Genomic DNA, 16906 nt, shown 5'->3' on the forward strand with positions numbered 1-16906 from the left:
GATCCATGCAACAGTGCCATGTACTTGAAAACACTACATAGCTTTAGTATCTACTGCAATACATTAAAATACAAGACTAAAAACAATTTTTGGATAAACAATTAATAAAAATTTCAGTATACCAATGTAATGTACTAGAACGGTATTTTTTGTTGCTCTTATGTATGTATTTGTTTAATTTTATAGGTTGCTGGCAAATTAATACGCAAGTGCGCACCCGGCACTGAATTAGTGGACTGGTTGGTAGGTTTTACGTCTATCGTTCATACCCGCGCCCAGGCAGCTGGTATGTGGCAAGTACTGCTCGAAGAAGGAGTGTTATCGCATGGTGAGTGGACGAATGCTACTAACAAAGATTCTTATATGTGACCCCGACAATGAATCACTTCAATTTTAATTTTCAATATGATACAATACATAATTTTTGTGGCATTCTTTATGATTGCAGTGAATAAAGAGCAACCCTTCAAAGATAAATGTTTCTTGTATCGATTCCGTGTTGACGAGGACGGCACGGCTGGTGGTTACCCGACCACCGAGGATATTAATGCGGCTAATGAGCATATTCGTGAATCTCTGAGTACACTTTTCCAACGTGGTCCTGATGCTACACTACGAATGATTTTGCGCAAGCCGTAAGTATACACCAAGTCGTTTCTTTTTAAACATAGAAATAACCATATATAAATGTGATATACCAACAATATATTGTACATACCAAAACCAGAAATACAGCAAACATGATACTAGTATTGCAGGCGGATGAAAACATGAATTTTTTTTTAAATTATTTACATATAATATAAGTATGTATATGCAAACCACAGTAAGGGTGTACAGCTCCCCCTAGTACACTAGGGTATTATGACTTAGTATAAATAGCGGTTGTGTTTTAACAGGCTAAGGAACCGACAAATGTTCGCAATGACGAGAGCAATAGATTTAGTCATGTTCGCCTGTCTGTCTGAAAGTGGCCGCGGCGCCACCCAAACTTCGCCCACGTCACGTCCACTTCCCAATGACTTTTTAGATATGATTTTTGAGAGATATGATTTTTATATTTACTACAGATGGCGTAACTTGATTATTATTCCATCGATCCACATTTCCAAACATTCATTGGAGAGCTACTGTCGTAAGGCACAAACGTCAGTATAAGTTTTTTATTTGAAGCGTAAACAACAATATTTTTACCACACTTGAAAATGTCGAATTTCGTGCCAAATAATGTGTTTTTGCGGGGAATTCTTCTTCATTATTTTAATATGAAGAAAAAAGCAGCCGAAAGTCATCGTATCTTGGTGGAAGTTTATGGTGAGCATGCTCTAGCTGAGCGAACGTGCCAGAAGTGGTTTGCACGCTTTAAAAGTGGTGATTTTGGCCGCGCCGCCAAAGTTCATGGATACCGAATTGGAGGAATTGCTCGATCAAGATCCGGCTCAAACGCAAGAAGAGGTTGCAAAAACTTTGGGAGTTGATCAATCAACCATTTCCAAACGTTTAAAAGCCATGGGAATGATCCGAAATTCAAATTTCGAAAAAAACCGCACGAACTTATTCATAGACCTAATATATAATTGGCGCTTACACCCGTTTTGGGTGTTTGGTCGAGCTCCTCCTCCTATTTGTGGCGTGCGTCTTGATGTCGTTCCACGAATGGAGGGACCTACAGTTTCAAGCCGGCTCCGAACGGCAAATGGTTTTTTATGCAGAGCTTTTTCATGGCAGAAATAGATTCGGAGATTTGTCATTGCCCACCGAGGAGCGACCGCTATTAGGTATGCTATTTGGCAAACCGTTATTCGTCTCTGAGCGAATTTAAAGAATCAGCTGATGGACTGACGTCACTTGAGACGTGTTAGTGATATACAAAAAAAAAAAATCAACCAATGACACCGTCTGAACAACGACTGGTAGGTCGAGTATGTAAATACATACATATGTGTGAAATGATTGTGCGAATTTCGAGTGGCGATAAGATTCTATTAGTGATATAAGAAAAAAAATAAATAAAAATAGAACAACGACTGGTTAGACGAGCGTGTGAGTACATGTGAAATGATCGTGCAGAATTCGGCTTATTCTCCCAAAGGGCCTGGTTTCCCCACTTTTTTTCACCATAGTTAAAGAGCAACTCGGTAAATGTATCATCCTTCAGTCGCACACAATATAACTGAATCTGAAAAGGTCTTTGTTATCTACAGCATTGACGTTTATTTCGTTTATTTTTAATAAATATTATTTCATATTTTTTAATAGGAATCCCCTATATGGTATATTTCAAAACGTTATTTCAAGGGTATGGTAAAATTTTCAAATAAAAGGTCTGAAATGTGTTTAAAATATGCCGCCTCATTAAAAATTAATATTTTTCATGCATGAGACTTTTCCCTAATTTTTATAAAGTTTAAAGCATCTTTTACTATTAATAATTGCGTTATGCTCCAACTACCGAAGTACGATTGGATCCTCTTTTTGAACACAGCTAGCCGATGTTGATTACGTGCTTTTCTTATGCCGCTACGGGCACATAAGGTGTGTGTTAATTTCCGAATGGACTTCTTGATGCCTTAGTATCGTCTTTTGCGTAATTAAAAGCCCTTTTATACTCTTTGCGAAGTGTGTTTGGAGTATAAAAGAGAAGGTTAAGTGAAAACAGAAAGTTAAGTGCTTCCCGAACGTTTAATATACGGGATGATTAGAGGGATGAGTTGTTCTGCAGCATCTCCAGTTGGCCCTTTTAATGGTTTGTACCTCATTAGAAACGAAGGTGGATCTAGTGAACGGATTTTTATGAGCATATAGTCCGAAAAGGTTTGATGCTTCAAGTGCCTTTGATCCTGAAGATGTTACCATTAAGGGAAAAAGTAGATGGATTTTCTTTCTTATATATGGAAAGTTTTTTTCCAACAAGTAATTATAAAGCCACTCCCTTCTTTAATTTATGCTACTATTGCCCTATTGACACCCCTTCCATTACAAGTTTCACCTCTTTCGGGTGAGGTATTCCTCTCTAAGTCCTTTAGTGACAATGTAATCTAGGGAAACAAATATAAATATACCGGCCTCCACCTATTTTCCTGAAGTCCCAATGTGCTCCCTGTGCTGTCTTCTCATTAAATTGAACTAAGTTGGAGTTTATATCAGCTTTAGCAAATATGCAGATTAGTGATTTTACCCACAGACTCTATTGCCAGAATTGCCAGGCTATCAGACCAGAGCGATGCCCATTCGTCTAAAGACAGACAAAACCAAAGCGCAGGATGCTGCTTTACAATTATCGAGGACTTACTTGGCAGCCTTACTTTGCCATAAAAACGCCGTTGTAAAGAACAGAAAAAATTCATTGTTGCTTACATTCTGCTTCAGTTTTATTATTCAACCTTGTTTGGCAACATTTAAATATGTTTTATTTATTAAATTCGAATATTGCAATTAAATATCTCCAAGGCATTGGGCTGGTGCTCCGTAAATATGCACATGTATTATACATATACATACTTACTTACATGTGCTTGTATGTACATTAACGCACCAGCGTAGTGAATGCACCAAACTGTATGAAAAAATTGTATTCACATATTTAGGCCTGTGTGCCAATATACTGAGCCTACGCAAAAACGTTGCGTGGCATTCAAACAAGTGCACACCTACATATGTGCATACACAAGTACATACATACGTAGGTATAGGTATACCTTTTACAGATATTCAATATGTAGATCGTTTTGGGAAGGGAAAGATTTATAAATTCGTCAAGAAATTTTATCAATAATTTTATCACGCTGAAGTTCTCTGCGCATTATGTACCAACAGTGGCAAAATAAAAATCTCTATGATTTTAAAAATTTTGTTATTTTTTTAATTCTTTGGAAAAAATAAAAAAGCGACTGCACAGTACATGAGCAACTGAAATTTTTTGTAATTTTTTCTGGACCGCCGGTGTTTCTTACAGAGATTGCTGTATACATATATATAATATATATATATACGATGTACGAGCATATCCAGAGGTTGTACCGGATCATTAAATGGTGGTGCGAGAATTGCCACCTGTATGCAATCGATTGAGCTACATAAATGCTCTTCATGGGAATTTACCTAAAACTATTATTTTATTAATTGTAAAGAAAAATGCTGCATCCTCACACCTTGGGGAATCATCGAATGTAAGCAAAGTGGGATAGACACGGAATCATAGTCAAACTACAGTGATTAGAATGCGAACTGAAGATTTTCTAACAGGAATTCGAAAAATTAAATATCAAGGCTGTAAAATTAAGTTAAAGTAAAACATTTGATAATTGTTGAAGCAGTTCTTATACAAATGTAAATATTTATCGTTAATGATATTGAGGGTTGAACTCACAGTTTACTGACATAATCCATCCAATGAAAAATCTGAAGCAACCCATTCTAAAATATGTATATATGTAACTGATTATAATTGTTATACATTTATTTCAGCTCGCATGAACGCACCCCCGAGGAACTCGAATTGATATTTGAGGAGCTTCTGCACATTACTGCTCTTTCGCATTTGTCAACAAGCATAAAACGCGAGCTGTCCTCAATTATTGTCTTCGAATCGCATGCACAGGCCGGAACTATTCGTAAGTCTTAGTACATTTTAGCACCCTTTAAATGCCACATGTAACTGAACAAAATACTTATTTAAAGGCCTGTTATTACAAAATGATGATAAGCGGTCATTTTAGTTAATAATATTTCGTGCCAATGCACTATAATTGTAATGGTCTCTTGCACCCTTTTTTGGGTGTTTGGCCGAGCGGCGCCTCCTCCTGCTTGTGGTGTGCGTCATGATGTCTTTCTACAAATGGAGGGGCCTACAGTTTTATGCCGGCTCCGAACGGCAGATGGTTTTTTATAAGGAAATACACTCGAACTTGGAGGTTTGCCATCGCCTATAAGAAAACACCTTTCCGATTATTATCACTCACCAATCCACGGCGGATTATGCAATTATGCACATGAAATATACCAAATATTGTACAAAGATTATTTTAATGAAAACCTAATTAATATAAACTTGGAAGAAAATACGTTGTGTTGATGGTCGGTATTATTATAGGACACAATCCATTATGCCAACATGTGACTATCATTGGAATCATTGAGGACCCTATTGACCTATCTTGCTTAGAGGAGGCGGATAGCACTGAACATTTTCTCTGTGAGTGTCTTGCATTTGCGAGGGCAAGGCTACGAATTTAGGGTTCAAATGTCATGAGAATGTGTAATATTCGTTCTCTCAAGCTGGAGAATATTTTTAGATTTGCCAAAGAATCTGAAAAATTATCACAGGTCTCTCTATATCTATATTATCCTATCTCTTTCTTTCTGTTACTTCTCTCCTTTCCTCCTTGACTATCTACCCTTTCACTTTCCAGAGATTTAAATGCAATGGACTTTTTAGCCTGAGTGTTTTAGAAGTTGCCAAATCTGTCGGTGCTTCGTGGCTCGACTTTTTCAAATTAAAAAAAAAAACATGCTCGCACCAAAAGTAACACACGTGCTGAGTTTTGTTGAGACATCTCTACTTTTATAATCATGGCGCTAGTTATGTAATAACGGTACCTCATTACATGAAAATATGTTTTTATTTCTACTTAGGAAAGTAAAATTGTATGGAAGCCATTTTTCTCGAATTTCTAATTTATTGAGTTATGACGTTCTTCCAGTTCATTGAATTTGCGGAAGAACTTATAATATTTCGGAATTATTTAAAGTGAATATTTAAAATACTTCTTGTTTTCCGAGGGAAATAAACATTTATTTTTTTATATTTCCGGTTCAAAATTCGACCCACTATCACGATAACGATTTCACCGCTTGACGCAAATTTGCACATGCACTTGGATTTTGTAGTATTTAATCAGGGCGACGAAGGCCGATCCTGGTATATTTTGCTCAAAGGCTCGGTGGATGTTGTGATACATGGCAAAGGCACTGTGGCCACCCTCAAGACTGGTGATGATTTTGGTAAACTCGCCTTGATAAACGACGCACCCAGGTAAGTTGAAGGGAGATGTTTTTAAGGTAACGTAAACACTATCCGCTTATTGTTATCCTTGAGTACTTTCACAGCTACGCCGCACACTGGGGATTTTTGTACAGAGATGAGGAAAAAAGTATACATCCCAAAAAATATTTACATTTTTACTACTAACGAAGTTGTACTTATTTGAGTATGAAAAGAACATGTTTAAAAACAATTTTTTAAAAAAATTATAATAAAAAAAAATTGTTTTTTAAAATTCATAATTTTTTTTTTTTTTTTGTTTATTAATAAAAGCCAGCAAATATTTACGCACAGGATACATGCAAGTTAATAATTCTGAATTACCCTCAAAATGTCAAAACAAAATTAAAAGTGTTTCGTTATCATTATGCACACACTAGAAAGCGTTTAGTTATTATCATTGCCAAAAAATAATCAGTGGCGCCTGGTGGCACCTGCAATTGATTAAAACTGAAAGAGACGCTATTAAGAAACACGTTGATACTAGTTTCTAACCGTAGGTAAATGTAGCTCAACTTGCCGATCCAAGAATATGAAGGAATATGATTTTTTTTTTTTTTCGTAAAATTAATTATAAATAGATAATCAAATGCTTCACAGCCTTTGTTCTTCCGGCTTAAATTTATAAAAATAGTACGATATTTTATGAAAAATAAAAAATTGGAAGTCGGCTCAAGCAAAAGGAAAAAAAACCACCTTGGGCTTTGAAGTTTTTTCTTAGTCAGTTCAATACCATAAAAACATTATACTTTTGACATATCTATAAAAAAAAAAACTGTAAGTCGGAGTTTAGTAATTCTTTTTGATTTTATTGTTGGTTCTATTCTGGAATTTAGAAATACCATTAAACATTGCGTAGGTGGTATGTTGCAAATTTGACTTTTTTCCGCTAAATCCCCAGTGTGCGCCGTACAAAATAAAGTCTTACCGAACGGAGAAAATTCCTTCTAAGAGCAATAGTTCTTCCCTCCGGGCTGGTTTTGTCTTAAAATATTAGCAAAGAGTTCAGCGGATTTGTGTTTGAATTGACTTATCCGGTTCTGCTCGCTAGATCTTTAAATCTGTTTAGGCATTACTATTACTATTATGAGCCGATTTCGCACTGCAACCTGAAAGTTCTGTTCTGCCCCTTCACGAATTCAGAGTATTTCTCTGAGCCAAACTTCCTCAATACATTTTAGTATTTGTCTTATTTTATTGAGTTTTATTTCCTCTCGTACAAACTGTACTCATACATTTTTTCCGCGTTTGAAATTTTTAACAAAGCACGTTTTTTAATACTATTTGTCTATTTCCGTAGAGCTGCTACAATCGTCTTAAAGGAAAACAATTGTCATCTGCTTCGTGTTGATAAAGAGCATTTCAATCGTATTTTGCGCGATGTGGAGGCGAACACGTTGAGACTACAGGAGCATGGCAAGGATGTGTTAGTGCTGGAGCGAGTGGCTAAGCAGCGCGGACAACATTCGGCATTTAAGTACGTTCTGATTAATAAGAAATTGGGGATATGTGCATAGAAAAAAACATGGTTTCCTTTTTAATGAATCATTAGGAGATATCATTCACCTCACCCCTGTATCCCTATTTCAATGAATTGAAACTGACTAACGTAACCATTTTAATTCTAATTTAATAAACTTTAATCCTCCAATTAAATAAAGTATATCTATACAAGTAAAATGTTAGTGCCTTCAACTTTCATCCAAGTACACAACCTGACACACTGATGCATTACATACTCATTTCTCAATTTCTCTTTTATTACTTCAACCAGATATACGGTCATGTCAGGAACGCCATCTAAGATGCTGGAACATTTGCTCGAGACGCGACTTGGCAACCAAGTGAGCGGCTTGGATCCCTTTTTGGACGATTTTTTGCTCACCCACATTGTATTCATGCCGGTTGTGCAACTGGTAGATGAACTGGCCAATTAATATCCTTTTGTAAACAAAAACTCGTACCTACACAGCCCGCACTGCGACATATAAATCGTATGGGTTACATTGCATATAACAACGAATATCGGTATACATAGAACTAGCAAGAATTTCCAACTTTGTTTATAACTTCATATGTATATCCATACATATGAGCAGACAAATCACTATTAGGTCGTTTATGTTTATGATTGCTTGTAATCATATGCACACAGATACGCACATAGCAGTAAGTCATATTCGTAAGCAAACAGCTCTCACGCAACTTAAATTGGGTGGCACTTAAAATTGTAATGCCTCTGATAGTCCGCTGGGAGTGGGCGATAAAATATACACACATACATACAAATTCCAGGGACAACAAGTAAATTGGATTGATTTAATTAGGACATCACTGACAAATTTTATTTTAGGCCGAAGAGAAAGTCTCCTTTGAGTTAAGTTCGTTGCGGCACTTTGGCAAAAAAATCTATTTTTTTTATCCAGTTGTGGACATTTTCATGCAGCTCTTACTTACAAAAAGATATTTGTTGTTATATGTATGTACATATATACTATCGCGGTAGGGGTTCTTATTTATGTATGTATAAATATGGTGTGACGGGTTCCTTAGCTCCATTGCACTTTTCATTGTGATGCTAATGACGGATCGCACACTCCCGAGGATCGGGAATATATAATTAATTTCAAGAAACGCGTTGTGCAGTTCATGCAAAAATGGGTGATGGCCGTGCGGCACGCCGCCTTTGATGAACCAAGTGTCTGTGATTTTATTGAGGTTTGGAAAATGTTATAAATTTTCCACTATTTTTTAAATAAAAAAAGTTGTGTTATTCTCTTCTAACAAGGATTTGGCCGCTGAGATAGAGGCCGATACAGAACTGAGTGAGGAAACGAGCATCATACACAATGTGCTAACACAAATGGCTCGCTACCAGGACGACCGTAACCAAAATGCCGGACAGAAGTGGAAGCTACCGCCAAATGGACAACCTATTTGCTTATTTAGCGGTAATGCTACACCATCGAAAACCGTTATACGTCCCGATGATGACAGTGAGTGATTCGCCTTAAATTCCCATAGCGACGTATGCCTGCAATATGTAGTGTTTTACAGTTATCTTCCGAGTGTATTGTGCCGACCACACCTATTGCACCTTGCGGTTTCCGTTACATACCACCGCCGAGCTAATTAAAGCCTGCGCTGCCGATAAACTGCAATTGAATCGGGGACCTGAAGATCTAGTATTGGTAGAGGTCAAATCGAATGGAGAACGTTCCGTCTTTAAAGACAACGATGTCAGCATTCCCACTGGCCTCAGCCTAAATGGTCGGCTTTTTGTATCGGTAAAAGATCACCTAGACGCTTTGGTAATTAACAAAAGTTGTATACCTTTTATAAATTAAATAGCAGACTTTAATAGAAACATAACATCATTATTAGACGCCACTTCCCGAACAAGAAGGTCCCACAGAAGGGATAGATATCGATTTGGAAATATTGAGCACCAAAGAAATAGCTTACCAAGTAACACTTTTTGACTGGGATCTTTTCTGGGCAGTGCATGAGTACGAACTTCTCTACCACACATTCGGGAGGCACCACTTTGGCAAGGTGAGAATCATATGGTGAAAGCAGACTGTAGAATAAAGTTTTCAAATGCAAAAAGTATGAATTTGTTAAGAAAAACATTTCACGTAATTGCTTATTATTGGGAAGCGCGCTGAAACTAAAGGCTTGATTTAAAAAAAAAAAACAGGCTTAGGATTTCTGAAACATAGTCGTATATACCACTCTTAGATTCATTTATTCACAATCTTTAATATAGATTTTTAAAGCATGAAGTTATGCTCTTTAGCTTTCAAACACTTTTTCCCGATAATACCTCGAGACCTTAAGGTAATGCTATACTAAATTAAAAAAAACAACTAATATTTTTATTGATGACCAGGGCAACCCAAAATACATTTGCTTCAGCTTATTTTTGCTCATGAAATTTGTCGAAGTTTTACAAAAAATATAAAATTTTACCTATATTTCTTAGAGCAAGTTTCAGCTCACTTTGTTACACTTACATATAACAAATAATAGCAATTTCTATGTAACACGGCGTCGAAAATGTCATAAATATCAAAGTGCACATTCACAGCGTATTTTTTTAAAGCTTATTCTGCGCGAGAAAGCGGATGCAATTTTCAACCGCCAGAAAAAAAGATTTTCAAACTCAACCCGAGTTTTAAGCTACTTACACTTTCATTCGACTACAACCCTTGCTCTGATTAAAAATTTTGAAATTTTGATGAAAATTTAATTTAAAAATTTGTACGAAGCTTGAAACTTGGATTTATATTAAAAACTTGCCAAGAAGTCTCTATATAAATATTTATTAATCGCACTGTATATGAAATTTAAAAGCATATCTTAAGGCTTATAAGGACTTGAAAGGCATTTTTGAAGCATATATTCAGAATTTAATGGCATATTTTATGCGCTTAAAATAAGTTTGGGTTGCACTGAGGATGACTTAAAGGAAGTTTTCGAGAAAGTTCAGATGGAATGAAATCTATGGCATGAAACAATTGGCAATATGAAGTACGAAAAATAGGCAAAACAGTTTTCAAAGCCATTTACATAACTGTGCCGAAGATACACAGAGAATACCGAGAATATATTCTAGCAACTCTTCCCAAAACACTTGCGAGAATGAAAGAAAACGATAAAATTTAATTCATGCGATTTAAGCGCATTGGTCCACGATTTCTTTAAACTACCTTAACTCAATTTATGACCACATTCCAAATCGAATTTTGAAAAAGAATGATGATCATACACAATACTAAATAAAATAAAGATAATAACAGTTTAATACGAAAACGATTTTGTATCTATTTTTATACATTTTCCTGAATTTCGACTGAATCATATGCATCATAATAGTCACTCTACAACAATCACTTAACCATGTGGAAGACACAATATTCGCGCCATTACAAAATTATGTCTTTGAAGATGAAATTGTTAGTGAACTGAACCCTCAAGAAGTTGTAGCAGCCAATTTCCGTACATGAAGATTTTCACCCCTCCGGAGTTCTATCGTTAACTTTCAATCTTTATAATTTGTCTAGTAAAATTGGCATAGTCTGAGTGCAAAAGTGTTAGCTCAGCAATATATTCCTCTCCTCATGCGGGGGCACACAACGCCAGAGGCGTTGTCGTGATGGAAAAGGAAAATCACTCGACTTCTTCAATTCAAACGAATGCCAAGCACTAAGAAATACATCGATCTGTTTGGAACTTGGTATGTATTTTGCCAAGAGATGCTACTAACTAAACATAACCTCGATACGCGCCAGTACTGCTATCTCTCTGACTTTTCACGCACCTTACAAACGACTCTTATAAAACCGAATTTCGTTAATTGGGATAAATTTCAGATATTGCAAATAACTTTATTGACTTACCCGTGCAAAATACTAACCAAGAAGCGTAAAATACTACCAAACTAATATGCTCTGCAACAAATACATATGCAAGTCGATTTTCCAAAGCAAACAAAAAAATAATAATACGAATTTTCTAAAGAAAAATCAGATAATGTGTCATGTCCTACTGAGTTTTTACCTTAAAAATTTGACCGCTGCTCATGCCTAAAATGATCTGGTCTGACGTTAGGTGATTCATTGGTATCCCTCGTGTCCCCATAACAGCTAACCAATCAAACAATACGCTGCTCTCCAACCCCAAAGATAACTCAGCCATCTTCGCCAGTTTTTTATTTAAACTTTTTGATGATAATAATTTTCCTCGTGAATATAACAAAAAACAAACCCAACTTGGATATTATATCGAATCGTATATCCTATGCGCTCTACAGCGCTATCTTCTTCAAAAGTTCATACCCGCATATGTGGCGCATGTTACAAGTATCCCTATCATCCGTTTTACGCCACCTCCGAGCGACAGTTGGTTTTTTAGGAGCTTTTTCATGTCCGAAATACACTCGGAGGTTTACCATTGCATGCCAAGGGGCGACCGCTATTAGAAATAACTTTTTCTGTAATTTGGTGGTTCATGCCCGAAGCTGTGCACTGCCGAATGGTAGTCACTCACCAACCCATTCGGATCTCAAATGAGCGTTTGATTGGGGTGGAAAGAATTTTAGAAAAGTTAGCTGAAAGCAAGCGACAAGTCGAAATCGAATCATTATTATTTGCATGCAACTAAATGTATTCATCTGTTCCATTTATAGTTCGCGTATAAAGTTTAAATACTTTCAGGAATAGTTTTATTTAAGAAACGCTCCACGTAGTTTCCGATAAAAAATTTGATTTTCGTGTAGTAAAGCATTTGCTTTTTGACTATATTAAATTATCATAAAATACCTCCAAATTTTATTATATATTCGTTCCCACGACAGTCGGTACTACGTTACCGGAACGACGCGGATTTATATCCGGGCAAGGACTGTTACTCCAGCTTCATTCCCCGTACTTGTATGGAAAATGTGTATGCTGCAACAACAACAACAACCTATAAATATTTGTATTTTAGATAACCGCCAATCTGGATGTGTTTTTGCGTCGTTTTAACGAATTGCAATATTGGATTGTGACAGAAATCGTTTCTACCAGCAGCATGAGTAAACGTGTCGGTCTCCTGAGGAAATTCATAAAGTTAGCAGCCTAGTAAGTGAATGCGTCTAATTACATACTTAAACATTGACATATTCATAGTAAATGCACCTCTGACATATTTAGCTGCAAGGAATACCAGAACCTGAATGCTTTCTTCGCTGTCGTTATGGGTCTTTCAAACATGGCAGTATCGCGTCTATCCCAAACCTGGGACAAGATTCCTTCAAAATTCCGAAAACTCTTTCAGGAGTTCGAGGCTCTCATTGATCCCAGCCGCAATCATCGCGCATACCGTGTCTTTGTGGGAAAGCTGCAACCTCCTGTAATTCCGTTTATGCCGCTTTTGCTCAAGGACATGACATTCGCTCACGAAGGGAATAAAACCAGTTTGGATGGTCTGGTGAATTTCGAGAAGATGCACATGATGGCACAGACAATGCGCACAATTCGCTTCTGCCGTTCGCGCAGTTTAGGTAAGTTTTTTAATCAAGTACCCCAATTCGACTTTCCATCCGACATTTCTTTTACTTTTAGGTCTGGAGCCACCGTCACCAAAAAGTGAAGGAGAAGTGCGCTCCTATATTAGTTGCCTGAGAGTTATAGACAATCAGCGTATTTTAACGGCTATGTCACAAAAAATTGAACCAACTCGTAAAGCCTAAAATGCAAAACAGTAGAACGCAAAAAAGCCAAAAACTAATAGCCTGCACAAAATATTACAGAGAATCAATGAAATATTCAGGCAAAAGCACCTTCGATGCAATGAACTTTTTGCCAAATTTTTATAATCATCTACTCACAGTTTTAGATTAAACGTAGGCATTTGTATTGTATAAATATGTATACCTTAATTATTAGTAATGAAATAATACTATGAAAATTCTCTCGATCATCCATCATATTATTGCCTACTTGTTTGCACTCTTTTTCGGGCTTACATAAAAATTAATTAAGTTAAACTTTGCTTTAATGTTTATTGTAAGTATGGTAATTTCGCAAAATTTAATATTAGTTAATATTATGTTAGCTTATTTGTTAAACTTCCCGCTGTTATTATTAGCATAACTCGTTAAATGTACATAGGTTTGGTATTTGCCATAGCCAATTTTACTGCTTTTTTACCATTTTCTGTTATTAAACTATATTATTTGTATGTAAATACGAATTCGCAAAAATGGGGCGTGCGTTCGTATATGTATCCATTGTAATTATGTATATAATCTCGGAAATTTTGGGCACATTATTGATTTTTGTTTCACCAGCAAACTTCCAACAAAGCAAAGTAAACTACTTATAGATATAAATGTACATAAAATTGCATTGTTTACCTTTAACATAGAAGGAATACCAACACCAATGAAACTTTAAATTTTTAATTCAAATACTTACTATTAAAGTTAAGAGGGCTAAACAAAAATTGTAATGCTCAGAATATTTAATAGTTCTAATTTAGCAACTAGCCTTTTCAATTTAATAGCAGAATTAACCTGTCACAGACGTCATTAAATTAGTTTGACGCATAAAATGAACTCCATGCACTCCAAGAATATGGAAATCTTTAGGGAATCTCAAATATTTATGCTTTCGACGGCAACAAAGACTTGGATTAGAATTTTAAATGTTTGTGTAATGTAGTCAAGCAGTTAATAAATATTATTATATTATAAAGGAACTGACGTATCCGATCTCTCTTTCAAAATAAACGTAATATTATTACTTTTACAATATACATGTAGATATACATAAATACATATATGAATATTTCGAAGCTTTGATGGAAACCACCAAATGACCAAAGTATACAAAGTTTCAATGCCTTTTTATCTATAATCTCCCAAGTAGCCCACATTCCAAGAGCTCAAAATCTAAAATCAGAAAGGCGCACTTCAAAATAACGGTTTCTTTAAAATGAACAAACGAATTTTATAAGCAAATTTCCACATGTTTAGATTTTTTTTTTGCACTGACTTGCCTAGACGTGAAGCACCAGAATCCACAGTTACGTAGAAGGGGACACAAAATACTATAATAGAAAATAAAAGCCTTTCATTACTTTATCTACAGCAAATTTCGAAATTCGTCCATTTATAACAGTATGCATACTCGTACTACTAACTATTTGTTTTGAAAAATTATACAGAAATATATGAACACATATACAGAAATTTATATAAGTAGTATATATTTTCACTACCAAGTTAAGAATGGTTGATTAATTCTAGTAATGATGGCGAGTGGCAGGAATGCGATTGCAGAAACCTTTAGTAAAATCGGACAATATGTATGTACATAGTTATGCATTAGGAGCATTTATTTTAAAAATGTAAATATTTGCAAAAAGAAAATCAACTCGAAAATTTCAGAACTCAAAGATGAAGTTTGGTATGTACATATGCATACTATATATTGGACTTAGCTCAGCCGATTTTGCTAAATGTATTTGTTGACGAATATGGAAATTTCCCAAAACTTGTATACCTACTGAGATTTAAACGTAGATATGTACACATGCATCCCACTGTTATGGTTGAGGATAGTGAAGCTCTATTTTCACTGTAAAAATAAAATCAGTATAAAATCGTAAATGTTTAGAAATAGATTTTAAATGTGATTAGATTTGACAATCTTAAAGTTACGCTCTGAAATTACAATTCTACATTTTACTAAACACCAATAATATATATATGTACATGCATACATACTATAATCAAGGAGATTCAACATTAAATATATACATTAAGAGTACACATTTTCCATAAATGTAAAAAAAAAATGATATATAAATCGACACCAATTGAATTGAATGTCTTAAAACTTCACAAAGCAATCACCCCAATTCAAAATTTATATAAATTGAAAAGAATTGCGTTCAGAACTTACATAGCCCCTCAAATAAATTTAGCGCACATGCATATATACATATGTATGAAAAAATACAAATCATTATTCCAACAAAATAAATATATAGCACCCAATTTGAAAAATGTGCATTTCTCATGAGTGCAATACATACTATATATGTGTATGTGTGTATGTGCAAACAAAAGCAAGTCTCAGTAAAGTTCACTGTAAGAAGAATAACTCCAATTAACTATAAGCAACTAAACCTTATAGAACTCAAGAAAATTCAATAAACAAGAATAAGCAGAATCCAAAAGCATAAAGAAAATCTTTACAGTAAAATTCAACCGAGCAATATTGTAGTTCAACAATTTTTTATAGTAACTGTTTGTTCGATTTACACAGATTCAATATACATTTATGTACGTACTTTTACAAGTATAATAAAGTTGTAAGAATTATTTATTTCTTGAAAAGTCATATTTATTAGTCAGAAACAGTGTTAGAATAAAAATTCAAATAAAAATAAATGCATACAGACAATGAATTCAGTAATTTTTGTTTTTAGAATAGGAAATTGAAGGCTGCAGAAAAACTACTAAGTAAGCAATAGATTTGTTCAATTTGCATACTTTCTCTAATCTCAACTTAGAGGTATCTTTCAGTCAAGGCTGGGCATAGAGCACTAAATACAGATTTTCACGACCACTAAATGAATAGTGAAAGTAAAATGCACAGTGCAGTGAAAATTTAGTGCACTGTGTCCAACTAAGCTTTCAGTTCGAAGGGATGTGATTTATGTGTGTCCATGTAAGTATTAATTGTCACACTGCCAAAGTTAATCTAAGAAGAACTGATGAGCACTTAAGGGGAGAGATCACTACAGCGGCAATGAAATAACCACATTTTGGGAATTTTTTCAACGGAACAATGAAATCTGAAAAAGGTCCTCCATTATATATGCCATACGCAAAACTCTCAGTCTGTGAGAAATGACAGCGGGCATGTGCAAGCATGCTCGCGAGCGCAATATTAATATGTTCATTCGCATTTTAACACGGAGCAGTTCGTTTTCATTAGTATATATCCCACAAATCACAAAACTACCAAGCCACTCACGGAATTTCCACAAACATGTACATTTTTCTCTTTTGTTTGTTTGTTAGGTATTGGTAAGGGACCTGACGTCAGACTTGTTAAAATCGCGAAAAATAAAGTAACTGTTTTGGGAAGACGCCACCTTCAGCAATCAATTCGCCTTGCGCGACAAACTCATTTTATCTATTTGTCATTGATTCCATTCATCTATTCCAAGGTGCATTCATTAAAGGTAGTGGCACCAGACCAACAACAATGTTCTGTACGTTTGATTGTCAAATCAAAGTATTCGTCAACTGGAAAACAAATAATGCATTCGCCCTGTTTCATTCTGAGCAGACAGCCACAT

At 35.3% G+C, this 16906-nt stretch overlaps 1 protein-coding gene across 1 annotated transcript in view; it reads left to right on the forward strand.

The window, feature by feature from the left end:
* The window catches only part of LOC129244441 (rap guanine nucleotide exchange factor 4), a 97593-nt gene extending 81643 nt beyond the window's left edge, over positions 1 to 15950 (forward strand). Inside the window, exons 9-21 of the mRNA XM_054882068.1 lie at positions 187 to 328; positions 449 to 635; positions 4468 to 4613; positions 5890 to 6034; positions 7344 to 7520; positions 7818 to 7979; positions 8608 to 8761; positions 8832 to 9039; positions 9101 to 9354; positions 9428 to 9598; positions 12536 to 12669; positions 12742 to 13091; positions 13153 to 15950. Coding sequence (XP_054738043.1) covers positions 187 to 328; positions 449 to 635; positions 4468 to 4613; positions 5890 to 6034; positions 7344 to 7520; positions 7818 to 7979; positions 8608 to 8761; positions 8832 to 9039; positions 9101 to 9354; positions 9428 to 9598; positions 12536 to 12669; positions 12742 to 13091; positions 13153 to 13280 — 2358 coding nt within the window. The 3' untranslated portion in view covers positions 13281 to 15950. The remainder of the gene's footprint in view (positions 1 to 186; positions 329 to 448; positions 636 to 4467; positions 4614 to 5889; positions 6035 to 7343; positions 7521 to 7817; positions 7980 to 8607; positions 8762 to 8831; positions 9040 to 9100; positions 9355 to 9427; positions 9599 to 12535; positions 12670 to 12741; positions 13092 to 13152) is intronic.
* Positions 15951 to 16906: the final 956 nt, after the last annotated feature.

The sequence above is a fragment of the Anastrepha obliqua genome, chromosome 4, assembly GCF_027943255.1.
Source record: "Anastrepha obliqua isolate idAnaObli1 chromosome 4, idAnaObli1_1.0, whole genome shotgun sequence".
Classification (NCBI taxonomy): Eukaryota; Metazoa; Arthropoda; class Insecta; order Diptera; family Tephritidae; genus Anastrepha; species Anastrepha obliqua.